Source organism: Aethalodelphis obliquidens, unplaced genomic scaffold (genome assembly GCF_003676395.1).
Source record: "Aethalodelphis obliquidens isolate GAN/ISIS:26980383/991018 unplaced genomic scaffold, ASM367639v1 scaffold70, whole genome shotgun sequence".
NCBI classification, from domain to species: domain Eukaryota; kingdom Metazoa; phylum Chordata; class Mammalia; order Artiodactyla; family Delphinidae; genus Aethalodelphis; species Aethalodelphis obliquidens.
The window spans coordinates 5,115,916-5,136,521 of record NW_020838014.1 but is presented as its reverse complement, the minus strand read 5'-3'; the positions used below and the strand labels follow the sequence as shown (position 1 = coordinate 5,136,521).

Below are 20,606 nucleotides of genomic sequence, written 5' to 3'. Positions count from 1 at the left end.
GGTCCGCCAGGCATGGAAACCCCCCAGTCCAAAGCTATCTGAGCCCCAGATAAATGTGGAGTCACATGCTTGGAGAGGAGATCTGGTGAAGATATGGGCGATGTGGAGGTCCACGGGGTCACCGGGGGACAGAGTACAGAGAAGAGGGAAAGGGACAAAATCACAGTGAGCTCCTATTATTTAAGACACAAGCAGAAGAAAAAAGGCAAAAAGGAATAGTAGCCAGTTAGGAAGAAAACCAGAAATGGCTTACGTCCTAGCCGCCAAGGGATGCAAGAATTCCAAGAAGGAAAGGCTGCAGTGATACCTACTGCTTTACTTAAGGACATACCCATGTACTTGCTCCTGGGAGGCTACGAGCTCCTAAGGCAAGACCTGGTTCCTATACTATCTGCATCCTGCACAATGTCTAGAGTAGAATCCTATTATGCTTCAGTTTGGAAAAAATGAGCAACCATGTCAAACCTGCAGAAAAGTCAAGGCAGACAGGTGCTGCGAAAAGACTTCTGCACTGATGACCACGCAACCACTGGTAACCTCCACAGAAGCGCATTTGCAGTAATGTGGTATGGGATTTGGAGGGTAACAGTCAGGAGAAAGGAATAATCAAGATGTAAGTAAGAGATCGTACAACCGTGAAAAGACCCCAAAGCAGGCAAGAGGAGATGAAGGGCACAAGTGGGCAGTTTATCCTGGAAAGTCAGCCAGTTGGTCCTCTCAGCACCTTCTAGGCACTGCGGACATTCGGCCAAGAGTCCCTGCTCAAAAGAAGCTTGTGTTCCAGTTAAGGGGAGAGTGGGGAAACAAGCCCAGAGTGCTGATAAATGCTATCAAGATAAAATAGGCCAACGTGCTGGTGACTGGGGACGGGGGAGGGCTGCTTTTAGCCAGTGTGGTCAGGAAAGGCCCCTCTGAGCAGGTCACCTATGAGTTCAGACCAGAATGAGAAGGAGGCAGGGGTAGAACTCTGGGGTAAGACTGCTCCAGGCAGAGAGACCCGCAAACATAAAAGCACTAAGATGGAGCAAGCCTGGTGTTCAAGGGATAGCAGAAGAGATCAGTGTGACTGGATTATAATGAACGAGGGGGCAGAGGCCTTGGACTCTGGTTGAAATAGGAAGCACATAAAACTAGGGAATGGTAGAGCCTGCTTTATTGTAGAAAGCCCACTGGTTGCTGTGTGAAAGACGGATTACTGTGGGACCAATTTGGAAGCAAGGACACCAGAATGGAAGAAGTTACGGCAGACCAAGCAAAAGATGATGGACGTTTGGCCTCAGCTTGTAGTGGTGGTGATTCTCAGGAGTGGTCAGATCCAGGATATATTTTGGATATAAAACGAAAAGACACACTGCCATTTTGAATGTGGAAAGTGAGGAACACAGGAACTGGTATGATACAGGCTCTGGCTTGAGCACCTGGGTGCATAGTGAAGCCACTGACTGAGAGGGGAACGTAACTGACAGGAAGGAATTTGTATCAGGCAAGGCTAGAGTTTTCTTCCAGCCCTTTGAAGTCTGAGATGCCTGCTGGACACGTGAGTGGGGGTACAGTGGAGTAGGCAGTAAATTTATGTGTCTGGCGCTCAGGGGGGAGGTCCAAGCAGAGACATTCACTGGGGAGTCATCAGCACATAAATGGTATTCAAAGCCACAAGTGGCATGGGATCACATAGGGACAGAGTGTATACATACAAAGGAAAAAAGAGCCAAAGGTGGAGCCCTTACCTTTTTCAGAATTTAGGAGAAAAGGATGGGTAAAACTATAGCAAGGTTTTGAGGCAAAAAGCTTGAGGAACCTTAGGTTGGTCTCCAGTGTCTCAGTGAAGTAGCAGAGAGGGGTTTAGATCCTGGAGATTGTGGGCAAGGTTTAGAATAAGAATTAGAAGGAATATAGTGGAAAACCATCACAAAACTAACACAAGGTTCACTGAGGCAGTAAAGACACCCTAACTGGTAGGAAACTCAGGTGGGCAGGTTGTAGGATTTTCCCCAGCAAGATGATAAAGCTCAGACTTAGAGACTACGGTTGGTGTGGGTTACTCAACTACAACACGAGGACTGGCAAAGAAATGTGGCAGAGGGTCCTTAACAAGCTCACTGCTGGCATGCTGACCACCAGGATGAGAGCCCAGGAAGTGAAAGTGGCTTCGGAAAAAAGGTCAGGGGGATCACAGTGAGGATGAAGAATAGGTTCAACACATACGAGGGAATCTGAAAGGAGGAAGGCAAAGCACTTGTGGTCACACAGGGAAATATCAGAGTTGACAATCAAAAGGTGATAAAAAAATTTTTTAATTTTTAAAAATTTTTTAAAAATTAAAAAAATAAAAAAGTAAATAAAAATAAAAAAATTTTTAAGTAAAAAAAATTTTAAAATATAAATAAATAAATATTAAAAAATAATAATTTAAAAAAATAAAAATTTTTTTTAAAAAAGGTGAAAGAATTCAGAGTGATGACATGGTCCAGGTGTGGCCATTAAATCTCACGAAGTGTGTTATTTTCTCAGGAGCTAAGATGACCATAGAAGGCACTTCCTGAGTCCTTGCTGACCTGAGCTGGCTGCAGAAACACAAGGAAGGGACAATATGACTAACAGACCATGGGGGTGAAGAAGGGAGGTACAGAGATCTAAACCTTGCTCTCACTTAACATTTACACGACAGTTTCTGGCTCTGGTCTGCAGTCATTCATATCTGCAAATCTTCTTTTAGCCTTCATACCAGGAGAGGAGGGAGAGTAAGCATCTGTTTCCCCAGGTCAAACAGAACCTTGGTGATAGAAGGCTTCACGCTCCATGGGAACTGACAGGCTCTTCAGTCAATGCAACTTTCCTTAGCTTTTGCTGCTGAGATAACCATGCCCTCTGGCACTACAGACAGGAAAGGCAAGGAAGACAGGAGATGCAACTGAGGAACACAGCTGCAAGTCACTTCTTAAAGACTGGATCATTAACTAAGTGAACTTCTTACCACTGAAGCACTAGATCACCTAACCAGGATGTCGCTCCAGTTCCATGGCCTTTGAGAGATCCCAGGAGGCCAGTCATGCCAAATCCTTAATTCCACATTATGAAATCGTGCAGGTTTGTATTCAGTCAACATGGCTAAGTTGGAACTACACTTCCTGGAAACCTTCTCCCTGTGCAGTTCTGGGTTAGAGTTGGACAAAAGAGATGTAAGTGTGTGTGAGATTTGGGAGGTGGAAAGGAAGCAACAGCCATTATGCTCTGGTGGTCGTCAGGGTTCAAGGCAGCAAGAGACAGATGCACAGGTGTTGGTGGGCTCCAGTGTGTTCTAGCTCTTCTTTCTGCTCTGGGTTTCTTCCCAAATGCTATCTTTACTGACCGACTCAGCTCCAAGACCACCAGATGCTTGACTGCAAATTCATAGGTGGTAGCTATAAATAGGCAACTACCCTTACACAGACTCTTATGCCAGGCCCCCCCTCCCAGTCCCGTGTGCCCCACTCGCAGTCCCACTCTGCCTGGCGTCTCGATTCCTCTGCCAGAAACAGCCTGTCCACCCCCACCAGTGCTTCAGAGGGACGACTAGTGGCTTTTCCTTGATCCCTTTTCAGACCTTCATTTCCCCAGCTCCTCCCAAAACTGTGTAGTCTAATTCCTCTACTAAATGGCTTATTCCATAATATTCACAGCGGTGCTGCTCCTCTGACGGAACACTGATACATAAGCCAAGTACGGAGCAGAGAGCTTCGCCCTCGAGGACTCCGTAAGTGACAAAACCCACCTTACATTTACAGCATGGCTTTAGCGTTTTCAAATCCTGTTCACATGATTTAATGCTCAACCTTGAGAGGATTAAATAAGGAAACTGAGGTTCCGAGAAGTCAGGTGACCAAAGAACAACACAAAGACGCAAAAGCCACTTCGTGCCAATCTGTACCGGTGGGTAACCAAAATAACTCAACAGAACACGAAATGATTCAAACAATTCTCTGTCCAAGGATCAGAGACAGAAAAAGCGGAGGCAAGATCTAGCCACAAGGATTATTTTAGAGTGTTCTATAAAATTAACAGCTGCTAGAGGCCCCAGCGCTGCCTAGCCCCCCTCACTACTCAGCCATTTTCAATCCTCCCCATGTTTGAACAGGCCAGCAGAGTCTGCCAAGTTCTGTGTGAACACCTGGTCCTCCTTTCAGTCTAGGTGAAGGAGAATGGGAGCTTCACATGAGTTTAAACTTGCATCTGGGCATGAACGCACCTGAGCTGTTAGTAAAATTCTCCCCGACTCCTTCCCTTGAGGAACTTTGTCCTCTTTCCCCCAATTTTACTGTTTTCTATGCCCACTTTCTGCTCTTCCTTTGCCTTGTCCATCCTTTCTCCCCAACAAGGCCTTAAGCCTGCCCTTGATATTTACAGACACACTGCCAGATGCCATGGGTGGTACAGAGGTCTATGCCAGCTTCCCCAGTGAGGCCCAGTGAGGAGTACAGTTTGGTAGTTTGACTTGAACAAGAAAAGACTCTGAGTTCACATGCCCTTCAAGGAACAGACCCTTGACTCCATTGATCCAATATTTCATTCCTTCACTCAGCAGCTCTTTACAGCACACATACTGGGTGCAGAACCACATCATCAGGTGAGTCGATGAGCCGACACCTAGCCAGGTGTCAAAGTTAAGGACGATGGAACAGTGTGGCAGCCTCATAGAAAAGTGGGGGGAGGGATAAATTAGGAGTCTGCGATTAGCAGATACAAACTACTACATACAAAACAGACAAACAACCAAGTCCTACTGTATAGCACAGGGAACTATAGTCAATATCTTGTAATAACTTATAATAAAGAACGTGAAAAAGTTATATATGTATAACTGAATCACTTTTCTGTACACCAGAAACTAACGCAACACTGTAAATTAACTATACTCCAATAGAAAAAGAAAAAAGAGGGCTTCCCTGGTGGCGCAGTGGTTGAGAGTCCGCCTGCCGATGCAGGGGACACGGGTTCGTGCCCCAGTCCAGGAAGATCCCACATGGTGCGGAGCGGCTGGGCCCGTGAGCCATGGCCGCTGAGCCTGCGCGTCCGGAGCCTGTGCTCCGCAACGGGAGAGGCCACAGCAGTGAGAGGCCCACAAAAAAAAAAAAAGAGAGAAGAAAAGCTGGGAGGAGATGAGTCCTCCAACAATGAGAATCTTTTACAATATTAAGTTAATAAATGACATGAGGGACTTAGGGAAGGCAGAACCAGAAAAAATAGACATTCACTCAGGACATCAGGCTTAAATTCCTTTAGGTGATATTCCAGGCTCTTCACAATCTTACGACGCTCTCTCCAGCCTCAACCCTTTCCCTCTGAAGCCCCTACGACTTAACCCTCCATTCCAGCCACCAAAAAGTTTTCTTCACACGCAAGCTTTTGTAAACAGGTGTATTTACTCACGCTCTTCCCTCTGCCTGAAACAAATAACCCGTGCTTTCTCTACCAGACAAAGCCTACTGATGGCTCAGACTTAATGAAGGCCATCTTGTGGAAACCTTTCCTGATCCGCCCCCAGCCCCAAGCAGAGTTCAGAATGTGCCTACTGAGGATCGACTCGGCATGGACACCGTGACCATCCCAGGCTCATTTGCTTGTCCGCCGCCCTCGCGGGACTGCGAGCTCCATGGCGGGGCAGAGGGCTCGCTGCTCATCACCACACTCCTAGCCCAGCAACGTGCTTGCGGATGCAATGGCTGGGATCACTCCTATCTCAATGAACTTCTGCAAACTGGAATTTTAGAGCCAGAACTAATCTTTGGACCATCATCTAAGTGGGTTAACGGGAGTTACTTAAATCTCATTTGTATCAGGAATTGCCCCTCACTGATGAATTTTCAAAAAAGCTCTTCGATAAGCTCATCACAGAAAGTGAAAAGCATACGGTTTGAACAACCCTAACGCACAGCATCATCAACCAAGAGACCAGTTCTCAGCACCCCAGGAAGTGATATCATCTCGATACTCCAAACCCCACATTCTGCCACATCCGTTTTATTATCACCCTTTGGGGCTAGAGGAGCCAACAACTTGGGTGTTTTGGATCCTTACAAAAGTTTCCCAATCCAGACACAGCACTAAAGCCTAAAGAAAATGCATATACAGGTAGAGAGGACACAAGTAGTGATACAAACAGGTATGGAGAATTGTGTCAGCTGTCCCACCTTTTCTGCAAGAGCACCTCTGTCTAAACTAGCCCAGAATGCTCTCCTTTTTCATTAAAGTTTCAGCATTTTTTTTTTCTAACAATCCTTAGACACTTCTGGGTTTTTTTGGGTTTTTTGGCTGTGCTGCGCAGTCTGCAGTATCTTAGTGCCCCGACCAGGGATCGCACCTGTGCCCCCTGCAGTGGAAGCTGGACCGCCAGGGGATTCCCCTTAGACACTTCTTCGAGGCCACCTCTTTTCCTGGGTATATGTCATGCCTCCACATAGAGACTGGCAGCTACAGGAGTCGGGTCTGTGACTATGTCCTCATATGCCCGGAGCTCGAGACTAAAGCCTGGCACAGGGTAGTCAATAAGGAGTAGTTACGACCCAGGCCAACAGTGAGACAAGGCACATGAGACAAGGCAGCAGCCCCCTGCCCCTTCCCGCAGACGTGGCCAGAGCTGGCCACTTATGAGAAGAGCGATGGCAAGAACCCAGCCACCAGGCATGTGAAGCCTGCACTGGAACCGAAGAAGTATGCTTCCCCACGCTGTGAGCCACTGACACGAAGCCCAGGAAGGAGCAGATGCCAGTCGGGGATGGGAGAGGCTGTGACGACCCCACAAAGGGAGGAAGGGGTGGAGGGGGTAGAGAGAGAACAGTGAGAAGCATGAGTCGTTTGTCTTCCACACGTGCTGGCAAAGAGAAAATGGAGAAAATCACATGAGGAAGAATGAGGACTTTCTCATCCCTGCCTTTTCACGTGTGGACTCCATTTCTCCTCCCCTACCCCATCCCACCAACCTGTCTTAGAAATGAAGGCACCTGCAATCACTTCGGAAATACTACGGTAGTAACAGAAAAAGATAGTACGCACACAGACGAAAGATAGTGAGGACACACAGATAACCTCTGTCCCCTTTATGACTTAAGGCCCACAATACAGACTTCATATATGTATTTCATACCTGCGTTGTATATGTCATATACATTATACATGTACACATGAGATATATAGGTGTTTTCTAAACACATCATTTAACCATTCAATAACTCAAAGTCCTAAGACACTCGGGTAAACAAAAGCAGACCTGGCCCTGCTTTCATGGTGATTACAGTCTGGGGTGAGACAGACGCTCAACCTAGTAAACAGAGCATTATAAGTCGATGGCCATGCTCTGAAAGGATGGGTCCAGCGAGAGCCCAGGACAAAGGAATGGACACAGCTGTGTGCTTACCTTACAGGCAGCCTCCCCCCGGGTCAGAATGCGTGCTCACCTCTCCCGGGAAGTGAGGCTTGAACTGGGCTCCAAAGAGTCAAACAAATAGAAGTAACTCCAAGACAATATATAAACACGAGAGGGGCAACGTGTATGCAGATGACATAGTTGTTTCTAAGGGCACAGAGTGACGGATGCTTGGGAAGACTTCAAGCGGAGTCATCGAAACTTAATTATGGGCTTCTTTACCCTGAGGTCCAAATGGTGTCAATGAACGCACTGGAGAGAAGGCAGAGCTTGCTTTACCATTGCCATTTCCGTAGGACCAAACATACCTTGCTGTGGGATAACTCCTGTTAGGCCTGTACAGGGGGGTACCACTGGGCAGTATATACCACCTTGCTGCCTCTGTGACACCCCCGAGCTGTGGTAACAGAAGCACTGTCCCCAGTTACTTACAAGCTGGGTTCAACACAAAGCTTTCTGGGACTCATATTGATGTTCGGAAAAAACTTGTTTGCAGAATAAACTGTTATTAAAGTGGGACTCTGATGAATAGACCACATGATTGCATAAACCTTGTTTCCACAGAAGAAATTCCCCATCCTTCCTCTAAAACTTATGCGTCTCTTATTTGGTGACAGTCTTTTGAAGAGATGCTCTGATAAACTACCTAAGGGGAACATCAGCAATGGTTTTGTGAGCCATTTGCCTCTTAAGAAACCACCAACAATAGGATTATGGCCTGACTTATCACCTTAATTTAGCAGGCTAGCTTCCTGTGGGCCCCAGCAGACCTCGCCAGCCTCACGCGTGTGGGTTCTTAGCTTCTCTGTGGGTGCCGGCAACGCTGCTGACAACTTTCAGGGTGATTCTGCCAGAGTTTGATATCCACACTCCCTGAGGTCTCTCTTACTGTTCCAGCTTAAGTCAGCTGATCCCCAAATGTAACACCATCCCGCGCACGCTGATTTACGCCCGCCTCTGAGAAACGGTGCCGGCCATTTTCCTACCTGAAACGCTTTTCCTACTCTTGGCTCAAACCGCCTTCCAGACCCATGTGCTCCACGGAGCCTTACGATAAAGCAGCTCCCGGCCTGTTTCATCCCTATAATTCTGACAGCTCCATACGCACAGCAATCCCATAATGCATCCACTCAGATGTTTAAAAAAGCACCAACAACCCATCCTGCTGTTCAGTTGTAACTGGTTCGGTTTCCATTTTGGACTCCATTTCCTAATGCCTTTGTCCTCTTTCACAGTGTCAGAAACATGGTAAAGGGTCTCTAACTGCTGCTGAAGTACTAAAAAATAAGGCCACAAGGAAAAGCAGGAACGTCATATATCAATAGTTGGGCACAGTGTACTTATTTGCAACTGTGTTCACTTCGACCAGCGTGACCGAGTGCCTGCCACGGTACTATGGTCTTAACTTGGAACATACTGTATGGATTTCCCAATCAAAGATGATGGACTATAATGCCTTCTAATAAATAAGAAAATATATGGATGTGCCAGCCTTCAGAAAATGGAAAACATGAACAGCTGCGCCAAAAGTGGTTTGGGTTTGCTTTTTTTAAACTCCTCACTGCAGCATAAGCCGATAGCAGCACACTGGACAGACACCAGATCAGCTAACATTCTGTTCTGAGGACATCCTAGAGGGGCAGTGCATTTATAAAGCACTATCCACCCCTTGGCCCCCAGAATAGCATATGACAGCAAGCCACCTCAAATGCAGTGGAGAATTCACTCCCAGAGTGTTCTCGATGAGCCCCCAGAAGACCCATGTCCAAGACATGGGTCAAAACCAGCATCTACAGGTGCACCTCAAAGTAGCCAGAGGGCTGGGCAGCAGCCGGCATGCAGTAAGGACTGAGCTCGTAACACACAACCAACAGCATGGAGGTGTTCCAGAATGTTTCCTTTTCACTGTGAATGTATCCAACATCACTTGCGCCCTCCCCTTTCGGGCTAAGAGAATGAAAAGGAAGGAAGTCCCCAAATGCTAGAACACATCGCTTAGCCGATTAAGGCTACTGATGGGCAACGTCGGAATTTCAACTCTCCTACTCTACAGGAAGGCGGAAAATCCAAAGTGGTGTCAACGTTTGGACCCAGCTAAAGGTGTCCGTGTCTCTTCTCGCTGTGGTTTGGGGTGTCAGGAAAAGGAGAACCGTGGTGCATAACTGTCTACTGGTTCGACGTGAGAGCTGAATGGGGAAGAAAACACAAGTCACATCGCTGAGGGCTGAAACTGGATTACTCAACCGCAAGTTACTTGTGGCTGATATCCTCAACGAAACTTACTTAAAAAAAAAAAAAAATCAGTAATAAGGAACAGTCTGCCATCTAGAAACGCTTTATTGGTTTTACTGTTTTTGTGATTTTTCCCAGAGGTCCATCAAAAAATGCAGTTAGTGGTGGGGATACCTCGGTAACCTAGAGTACTGTGAGGAAAGATGCCAGTTTCACCACACGGGATGGGCTAGGAGGCGGAAGTAGTTGCTGCTGCAGTGACAGAACAGCAAACAGCTCCCAGAGCCCTCAGAGGCACCAAAGCCCCGTTGCAGAGAGGTGCCAGGCAGATGAGACAAAAGGCGCAGGCTGCACACAGGAGTGCTGGGCAAGATGGGCGAGGAGCCAGGGCTGGACCAAGCGGCCCATCTGGACCGCAGCAGGGATCAGCATGAACTCAAAGAATTCTGGAGATGGAAGGGGGCCTTGGGATCAGCTAGCCCAGCCCCTTACCTTACAGAGGCTAAGAGCTATTCAGCAACTTGTTCAAGGTCACAAAACTAGTGAGTGGAAGATCAAGGGTCAGAATCCCAGCCTCCTGTTTTAAAAGACAAGGACACAAATGTTATCACATCTTAACTAACTGTATCAATCCCTTTCTATGTTTTCCAACATGTATTTGAATATCTGTACTAAGACAGAGAGCAGTCTAGTGTATTGTGGTTATGAGCCCAGACTCTGCAACCAGGCCATCTGGGCTTGAACCCAAGCAGCTGGACCACTTGTGTGACTTTGAACAAGTTACTTCACCTCTCTATGACTCAGTTTTCTCTTCTATCAAATGGAGGTCCTAACAGTACCTACCTCATGGGGTTATGAAGCCTACTAAATGAGTTAATATATAGAAAATGCAGGGCCTGGCACCAAATAAGTGTTATATAAAAGATAGGAAGGAATTTTTTTTAATTTATTAATTTATTTATTTTTGGCTGCGTTGGGTCTTCGTCGTTGGGTCTTCATTGCTGTGTGCGGGCTTTCTCTAGCTGCAGCAAGTGGGGTCTACCCTTCATTGCGGTGCCCGGGCTTCTCATTGCCGTGGCTTCTCTTGTTGTGAAGCACAGGCTCTACGTGCGAGGGCTTCAGCAGTTGTGGCACACGGGCTGAGCAGTTGTGGCTCGTGGGCTCTAGAGCTCAGGCTCAGTAGCTGTGGCACACGGGCTTAGTTGCTCTGCGGCATGTGGGATCTTCCCAGATCAGGGATCAAATCCATGTCCCCTGCATTGGCAGGCGGGTTCTTAACCACTGTGCCACCAGAAAGTCCCAGGAAGGAATTTCTTAAGGAGGAAATAATCCTCATGTTGGCTCCTCCCCGGCCTACCTGCTCCCAACTCCCATTCATCCTAGTCACAGGTTAAGACCTTTTCCCTACAACACCTGGGACTAATGCTTCTAAAACGTCACTGCTTAGTCTCCTAATCCCTTCGGCCAGACCCAGTCAGATGTTAAATTGGCGAAAATGACATGAGAGGTGAAAACTTTGGCTACTAATCACCCAGCCTACTACCCCTCGGATAGGCACTTCCAAGACCCTGGACTCAGAAGTTACCTCTTTTGACCCTCACCTCCTACCTTTCTGGCCCACCCACTCCCTTGTGCCTCTGAATCTGCTTTTTTACCCTCATCCTGTCCTCCAGGCCCTCAAACCTTCTGCGACTCACCAGGCCTTCCAGCCTCTCAGCTGCCTGTCCCACCTGGACTCCTTGGCCAACTGTCTCCATGATGCTGTCAGAGCTTTCTACAGATTCCCGCACCCCTCCTCTCACGGCAAGATCACACCACGTCCCTGCCTTGTTCCCCGGATGCTGAACCTGGTGGAAGAAAGTCATGAAACCAGGCTGAGTACCTCCACTACAGACCTAAGCTAGCCCCACCCTTCATGGCTAACTGACCGCCTACCACATTCCCACAGAGCCCAGCCCGTCCCACTCTCTTCTAGTTCTGACGCTCTAAACATGGCCTTTGCCTCAAAATTCGCCAAGGAAGCCCAGGCCACCACATAACCCATGTGTGAAGCACTCTACCAGACAAGCGTTTCTCAAAATTTAGCACTCGAATCCCCTGGGGATATGGTTAAACCACAGACTCTGATTCAGCAGACTGGACTGGGCCCTGAGATTCTTCCCAGGTGCTGCCGACAGTGTTAGTCCCCAGACCCCACTCTGAGTAGGAAAGTTCGAGGGATTTACATACGTGAAGTTTAATGTGCGCATTTTCCTAGACACATTATTTTTAATCTTCATGACAAACCTGCAAGAGAGGTAACAGTCCCTTTTTACGTGTGCAGAAAACGAGGTTCCAAGAGGTTAAGAAACCTGTCCAGTTTCACGGTGCTGAAGGGTAGGACTCAGATGGAGGGCTGATTCCAAAGCCTGAGCCCTATTTTTTCTCTCCATATGTGATTTTGAAGAGCAGAAACAGTTTAGAAACACACATGTCATGGTTTATTTGTAATATAAACTACTGAAATCTTAGCTGATGAAGATGGGAGAAAGATGGGTGATAAAACTGCCCCGGAGTCCCCGTGCTGGAGATTCCAACTGACAGCTGAAGGCCTCAGTGCAGCTGTCAGGGAGAAGGTTAATTCCACCAATCAACGTGGACGAGGACACCCAGAAGAACATGGGGGAAACTTTCAAAAATGTATACAGAGAATGAAAGGGAACATATAGATGACCTCCAGCTGATATGTCCGGGGATTCTGCGGCCATTCGCAGGGCTAAAAAGGCTGAGAGCACTGCAGAAATCATGTGTCCTTCAGCACACAGCTCCTGCCCTATCCCCCTCCACCTCTCCCTTCCATCCTCTCCACAGCCTCCAAATCCAAGGCTTCCCTTTCTCTCTCTGGTTTTCGTGCAGCATTTGACTATTCCCTCTTTAACAAATCTACCTACATCCATCTCTGCTTGGCTTCTGATAGAGTGATCTCCTGGTGCTTCTGCCATCCCTGTGACTACTCCTTCTAGAACTCTCCCATTTCCTGTCCCCCAACTACAGGCATTCCCATGAACTCGCTCTTGACCCTCGCCTCCATCATCCGGGTGGTGCTGCACCTTCCGGGGATACCATCCACCACACATCTAGTGCATCCTGTCCCACCGTTGGAGGGCAGATCTGAGTTGGCTCTGTTCGCCGCAGAATCCCCAGGACTCAAAACAATGCTTGGCCCAGAGCTGCAGGCACTCTCTCAATATTTGCTGAATAAAAATGAGCTACTCGCCATGTCACTGAGCTTCTCATCTTCCATCTTCAAACTGCCCATCCTAAGGCCAGGCTGGGGTTCAGGGGCTGTGGTTCCCCAAGTGACAGACAGAACTGTCGATTTCCAGCCAATCACAGCACACGTAGGAAATGGGACTAGCTGTATGGCTCTCAGGGTAGACAGGGCTTCAGGTTTCAAGGCTGCTCTGACCTGTGGGCTCCAGGGTCTGAGGGTGTCAGTTGTCCCAGTCAGTGCTTTTGAGATCTTGGAATATTTTCCTCCACACCAACTGTAGTCTTTGTGAAGCAACAGAATGAGACCCAGTAATTAACTCTGACACACCTACAACCCACCTGAACCCCATGTGGGTCCCTTACCATGGCTCACAAGCTGGGAGGTTCTAGCCCAGTCCAGCCCTAAGTAAGAACAAGGAAGTAACAAGATTATTAGTACGTTCTTGGCTTGGTGTCACTTGTAAGGTCTGAGAAGTGACCCATCTGTCTGCATTACTGCCTCTATTTCAGTAGCATTCCAAGGTAGCACCCATCCTGAAATGTGCCTTGAACCCTTACGCTCAATTCTGTTCTCCACGGTTCTAAGCCAAATTTATCCTAGACAGTGCGACAGTGGCCAAACACTGTTTCCCCATTCCCCTGAAATACCCTGAGGGATGCAAATGCTTTCACATTCGGCACTTATAAAGGTGCAAAGCAGGATGCAATTAAGGTCCCCAAACATCACACTTAAACTTGAATCGGGCTGCTTAGTGACTGCATAATCCTGCACAAACACACAGGGAGTGTTGTGGAGAAATCAGCCTTTGAAGAACACAAATGTGCCCACGGCGCCAGCATCTCTAGTCTCCTGGAAATAGCATTGCTGGTCCACGACAGTGTTAACTACTGGGTCTAATTCTGTTGCTTCGCAAAGACTACAGTTGGTGTGGAGGAAAATATTCCAAGATCTCAAAAGCACTGACTGTGCCAACAGCAGTGCTTTGCCTTTTCCAGAAGATAAACTACAGAGAATTTTTGCCGGTTCAAGTTATTTTCCCAAAGCGAAGGGTCAAAGGGCCTTGCTACCCTGCCTTTAAGAAACCAAGGCAATTAAACAGAATAGCTATGAACTGCCCTGACAGCTCCCCCCAACTTCATTCGATAAAGTGAGACGCAGACACGCTGACAGACAAGCACACACCTTATTTAACTGCCAGACACTGCACTAGTATGGAAATGTACGTTCAACCTATGGGGTAGAAATCAGCTCGGCGGCTCGGCACAGAAACAAAATAGACATATAAATGCCGCCTAGCACGACTACCTTGTAAGGAATGATCACTGACAACTAGAGTTCCTATTCAGCAGGCTAATAAGAATAATTACAGCCGGGGCAGGCATTAATCAGCTTGGCAGATACAGGAATTCTGTTAACAAGGCTAAAATGAGAGCCGAGCACTCTCTGAAGTCCACAGCACTTCAAAGACGGTTGCGCTGGATGGATTGACTGGGGTTCCTCCTGCCAGCCTTTCTCCTCCAGCACTTTCTGGAGGAAGCTGCAATTTGGTCCCTTTCCTCAGAGCAGGGGTGGTGACGCCTTAGGGGTTGCAGAGCTGTCACATCTATGAGGTGCATCCTGGCACTGCCCCTCCCTTCCGGAATCGTGCCTGGGCTGCACTCACCCCAGACCTTCCTCTTTTTAACCGCACTTCTGCTTTCAAACCAGTATTATACTTTTTCGTCTAAACTCATCTTGAGTGATACACAAAATAAGACGATGGTGAACATCGGTCAATCTTTCCTTAGTTGAGACCAAATTTGGGTCCTGTGATCAAATTCTGGCTCAGCCATGGAGTAGCTGTATGATTCTGGACAAGTTATTTAACTTTTCTGGGTGTCGGTTTCCTCATCTGTAATATGGAGAAAATAGCAGTACCTTTCTCAAAATGTTGCCGTGAGAATTCAATAAGAAAATGTCCGTAAGAGCCTGACACTTGGTATGCACACTATAAATAGCAGCTATTATTACTCTGTGCCTGTTAGGTGCAGAGCCCTGTGTAGAAGCTATGAGAAAAGACCAAACAAAATATCAGTATACGGACACATGTACCTTATCTATGAGTGGCTGTGCCTGGGCAGTGGGAGGGTGGGCACATTCATCCTTTTACCTTATATCCTTTATAAGTGACACCGAGACTGCAAGCTGTCCCCCAAATCTGTTCTTCTCTTCTTCTACAGTAGCCAGCACACGGCTCCCACATTCCTCTGCATTTCCCGGCTTCCCTTGCAGTTAGTGTGGCCTGGACTAAATCCTCTGCCATGGAATGTGTGCAGAAGTGATGGAGGCCACTGCCGGGCTTAGCCCAGGAAGACTACATGCTCTTTCCCCTTTACAGGGCTGGAAGGGCGATGGTGACAACCCAAGTGATCTTAGAAACTAGGGGCTGGGGCTTCCCTGGTGGCGCAGTGGTTGAGAATCTGCCTGCCAATGCAGGGGACACGGGTTCGAGCCCTGGTCTGGGAAGATCCCACATGCCACGGAGCAACTGGGCCCGTGAGCCACAACTGGAGAAAGCCCTCGCACAGAAACAACACAGCCATACATACATACATACATACATAAATAAATAAATAAATTTAAGGGGAAAAAAAAAAAAGAAACTAGGGGCTGAAGACAGCAGAACTGCCCATCAGCCTGGGAGCCAGAATGCCTGTGTGCAACAGTGATCAGACCCAACCATTTCATCCGAAACATCCCCAAGAAGAGTTAGGAAAGACACTTCCATTGTTTGAACCACTGTTCTTTGATTCCATTTGTTAGAGCAATTTAGCCTACCCAATACAATAATACATTACCCTTCTATGTTATTTGGATTTTAAAACATAGATGTAATGTTTTTGTTGTTTAAAAACTACTTCGATGGATTTCCAAGTATTTTTTTTAAAAGACACACATTAAGAGAGTATCTTAGTGACTTCCCTGGTGGTCCAGTGGTTAAGACTCCACGCTCCCAATGCAGGGGGCCCGGGTTCGATCCCTGGTCAGGGAACTAGATCCCACATGCTGCAACTAAAGATCCTGCATGCTGCAACAAAGATCCCACATGCCGCAACTAAGGCCCGGCACAGCCAAATAAATAAATAAATTTTTTTTAAAAAAAAGAGAGAGAGAGAACCTTCATCCCCCTCCACAATCTTCATACCTTCCTCTCTAATTCATGCTCCACGCTAGGACTGGCCTCCTCAAACACATCACCACGTTGTATCAATCTCACCCTGCAAATTTTCAATGGCAACCTATGACCCACAGAAAAATGATATACACGCGCATTCATTCAGTCAGCCAATATTTATGAAACACCTGACTCTGTGCCAGACACTCGATTAGTAAGAGGAATACTATAGTGAACAATACCAACCTGGTCCCTGCCCCATGGGATATAATCAGGGTGAGGATTTAGACCAGGAACAGATAATCATATACAGAGAGATAAAGAAGTGCTCTGATGGGAGAAGCACAGGCTGTGTGGCAGCACCCACAGGCCAACAAGCCCACCCACATAGTGAAGACTTCAGCACTGCAAGAATAGCCTTCAGAATCCATCCCAGACCCACTTTTCCAGTTTGCCCTCCTAGTATCCCTCCTCCCACCTTCACTTACATGGAACTTACATGCCCTTTTTGAATGAACCAGGCACTTTCATCCACACTGGATGCCTTTCCCCAGAGCCTGGAAGGCTCTTCCATCCTTTCTTTCAAAATACTAATTATCCTCAAGGCTCAGCTCAAATGTCATCTCTTCAGCAAAGTCAACCCTGACCCCAAGTCAAAATTAACCATGCTGTTCCTTGCTTCCTGCCAGCACTTGGTTGTATGTCAGGTATTTCATTCCGGCTTGTAGTTGGCTGCTCTATTAACTGTCTGCCCACCCCCACTGACCACTCAGTGAGACACTGGGTCTTGATCATTTGTCCGGGACACTCTTACGGACACACTGGGCATTCAAGAAATGCTGTATTAAATGGATGGATGAGATGAGTCAGACATGGGCAATGGAAGTGAAAACCTGCTTTATGAAGCTGAGTGGGTTCTGTTGTGACTGTGATAGGTACACTCATTTAGGGAAGCTTTATGGAGGAAGTAGTTTTAGGGGGAAAAGGAAATACACAGGTAAGAGGAGAGAAGCAGGAGAGGCGTTCCCAGGTCATGAGAAATGGAAAGGCCAGAAGATTCACATACATTCTATGTAAAGGATAGCAAACAGGTTCCTTAGAATGAAGCATCTGAATCAGACAGAAGGCTAGAGGGGAGAGAATACAAGGGGCAGAACATCCTCAGAAGGAAATCATAAAGGACTCATGAGCTAAGGTGGGACCTCCAGAAACGATCCCTCGGGAAAACGATGAACTTAGAAGGGAGGCTGGAGGAAGAAGTCAAACAGGTACAGATGTCAGATCTGTGTGGGGAGCTGTCAGAACCCGAGCTAGGACCGTAACTTTAGATACAGGAAGGACAGGGAAGACGCGAGTCTGCACTATGGGAAAAGGAACAGAGTTGGGCGACAGTGTGAACGTAGAGGTCAAAGAGAGTGACAGCAAGATCATGCCCAGGTTGCAATACAAGAGCAAAGATGATCTAGCATATCAACACATTGGGTTTCAGGAATCAGTACAGTGCTAGAGTAGTGGTACCACAGGGAGGGCCTCCCGGAGGTCACACGGAAGCCACACCAAGTGAGATTCGGTACAGCAAGCTATCAGGTGAACATGAAGTTCAGGGACTGTTAGGGGACAAGGCATTGGCTGGTGACACCACACACACTGCCTGTGTGTAGTTGACATGAGATGTCCAGCCAGGGCAGGATGTACTGGAATACCTCCGAGACTTCCCCAAGCTGTACTTTCCCCACTTCTATTTTTGCTTTTGCTGGTCTCTCTTTGCCCCCTCTCCCTTTTTCTCCCTCACCATAGTTACTCACGGACATTCTTTTAAATTTCTACCTGGCCTCACCCTCTTAACTAGTACAGGGGCTGTGAACTGCACAACTTTGGGGAGGGCCATTCACAAAGAGGACGAAGTGAACAGCAGCTCCTAGAGTTGTGCACTCAGTGCACGATCTGTGCAACTAGTAGCCGTGGCCCTGCTTGACCCAGACACACCAGCCAATTATGTAACAACGGGGTGTGGACTACCACCAGCAGTGTGCAACCAACGGAAAACTTACAAGGGTCCCAGAGTGAAAGGAAGAGAATAAAAGCACTAGGACCACAGAAGAGATGCTACAAAATTAGGTGAAAGATCTGGAAGCTTTCTGCACCTGGCTGCAGCTAAAGCAATGTGTCTGGGTGAGCTCTTTTAGGGACGGAGTTCCAGAAAACCCCTCAGACATGAAGGAAAAAAACACAGTAGCAGCTAGAAAGCCTGCCCCCCCACCCCCAGCAGCAGGAGTCATGGGAGTTGGGACAGTGTGGAGCCTGGTGCCAGCTGGACGGGAGTGGCTGTGGAAGGTCTCCACTGGGACCCTCTGACCGTAAGTGCAGAGTAGTCATTTACCCTGGGTGCAGCTGGGACAGACACCACACACCATGTGCTTTATAAAAGATTCAGCTCTGCCTTCTCTAGCGGTGTGGAAGAGAACCCCTGGTCAGGTCACAGAATTCCTTCTGTTCTGGTTGACACTGACCAAAGGGCTTCAGGAAGAGCAAAGCTTTTAAGAGTCAGCCTTCCTGATCCATGGTGGGCACTTAATCAGCAGATTATTTCTGTGGCTGATAACTACTTGGTTATATTAATATAACCATATTATACGATGTGAAGATGGTGTCTGTGTGTATGGGTGAATGGAAGATGGAGAGGGGAAAAAAAAAAATCACACCAAAGATTCCTTGGGTTGGGGGAGGGCGCTGGGCCAAATAATGAAGAGGCACCAAGGTTGAGAGAGGGTGGAAAACAGGGGACAGCAAGGGAGAAAAAGTAACAGGTAGGAAAAGTTGAAGAAGCCAAGGTTCCCAGGTCTTTGTGTGCAAATATGCAGCGAGGCAGCTTCAGAGGAGCTGAAGGAGAAGACTGAGGCAGAAGAGCTAGCCACAACTAACATGACAGAGGGACCCGCGCACCGATTTTTACTGTAGCGCTCGGGGCCACCCGGTGACCTTCGCAGAAGGAAGTTGGCGGATCCTCTCGCTTCCCTGGAAAGGCAGCCCGGCGCGGGGGACTGTGTGTGGAGTGCGGTTCGGCCGGTCTCGGCCATGGCGGGGCAGATCAAAGCCGCGGATTTCCGCTCCCGAGCCGGGGACGCGGGCCGGGACCGCAGGCACCTTCCGGGCCGGGAGTTCAAGGTGAGCCGGCCGCGGGAGGCTAACAGGTAGGGAGGGCCCGGGGAAGCCGGCCTGGGGCCACTCCCCCCCCGCACATGTGCGGGCGAGGCTCGGCCTGGAGCACGGCGACTCGCACCCCGCGCGATTCGCGCCCGCTCCCCGCCGGGCCCCGCCGCCCGCGGATCCCGGCCCGCTCTCCCGGGAGTGGCCCCGGCACCGTCGGCGCCCCAGGCCGCGCGCGGCAGCCGCGCCCCACCGGTCCCCCCGCGCCTGGCCGAGCCCCCCGCGCCCCGCCGGGCCCCGCGCGCACTCACCCAGCGACAGGAGCGCCAGCAGCAGAGGCCTCGGCGCCAGGCGCCCCATGCTCGCCGGGCGGGAGCGACTCTCCCCCTCCTCCTCCTTTCCCGCCGCCTCTCCTCCTCCTCCTCCTCCAGCTCCGGCTGCTCCAGAGTCAGCGCTCCTCCGCCTGGGCCGCGCGCCTGCTCCGCTCTCCTCGCGAGCCGAGAAATCCCAGCGCTGGGGCCGACGTGCGCCCCTCGCTCCGCTCCCGCCCGCCCGCCTCCGCCCTCCTCCTCCAGCCGGCCGGGCACCGGGAGCCGGGCGCCAGGGCCGCCCCGCCGAGCCGAGCGTGTAGCCCCGACCGCTTCCCGAAAGCAGGAGGGAGGAACCGCAGCGCTCGCCCGCCCGCGCCTCCCATCCGGCGCTTTGCCAGCAACAAACACAAACTTTCCCAAGCCCCTCCCCGCTCCAGGTAACAGAGGCAGGGCCGGGGCCACCCGCTTAAAGGGGAGGAGACGTCGAAGCCCACCCAGCTCCCCCCTCGGGGCCCCCGCCCCGCGGCAAACTTTCCTCCGACCTTTAAAAGTTGGCCTTAGAAAGACTCATCTGGAAATCCCATCGCTTGAGCTCCATTCCGAGCCACCCCGCGTTCCACCACTCTGGAGTCACCCACGCGGGGCTCCAATTCCCTCAGCTAACTCCCCGCACCTTCACCCACTTGTCCTGAACTAAGCACCCCACCAACCAGCCGCTTGGACCTGGCTAAATATTATTCAGATATGACTGAAAGAGATGTAAGGACTTTCTTTGTTTTTAAATATTTCTTTATTTATTTTAGTTATTTATTTGGTTGCACCAGGTCTTAGTTGCAGCAGGCAGGCTTCTTAGTTGAGGCATGCATGTGGGATCTAGTTCCCTCACCAGGGACTGAACCTGGGTCCCCTTCATCGGAGTCTTAACCCCTGTGCCACCAGGGAAGTCCTGAGAGGAAAGGACTTTAAAGGCTGCGGATTCTCGCCTCCAAGGTGCAGAGGCCGTATTGTTTGGTGCCTTGCCTTGGGATTCACATCGAAGTGTCAAGACCGGAACCCAGATCTCACAGGCTCTGCTCACTGCCCTGAGGCTGGGTGGGCCTGCCTCGCCTC

The 20,606-nt window shown here is 49.1% G+C and overlaps 1 protein-coding gene across 1 annotated transcript in view; it reads right to left on the bottom strand.

Moving 5' to 3' along the window:
• Positions 1-19,806, bottom strand: part of PTGFRN (prostaglandin F2 receptor inhibitor) — an 85,146-nt gene extending 65,340 nt beyond the window's left edge. The window contains exon 1 of the mRNA XM_027091127.1: positions 19,497-19,806. Within this exon, the coding sequence (XP_026946928.1) occupies positions 19,497-19,545 (49 nt within the window). The 5' untranslated portion in view covers positions 19,546-19,806. The remainder of the gene's footprint in view (positions 1-19,496) is intronic.
• Positions 19,807-20,606: the final 800 nt, after the last annotated feature.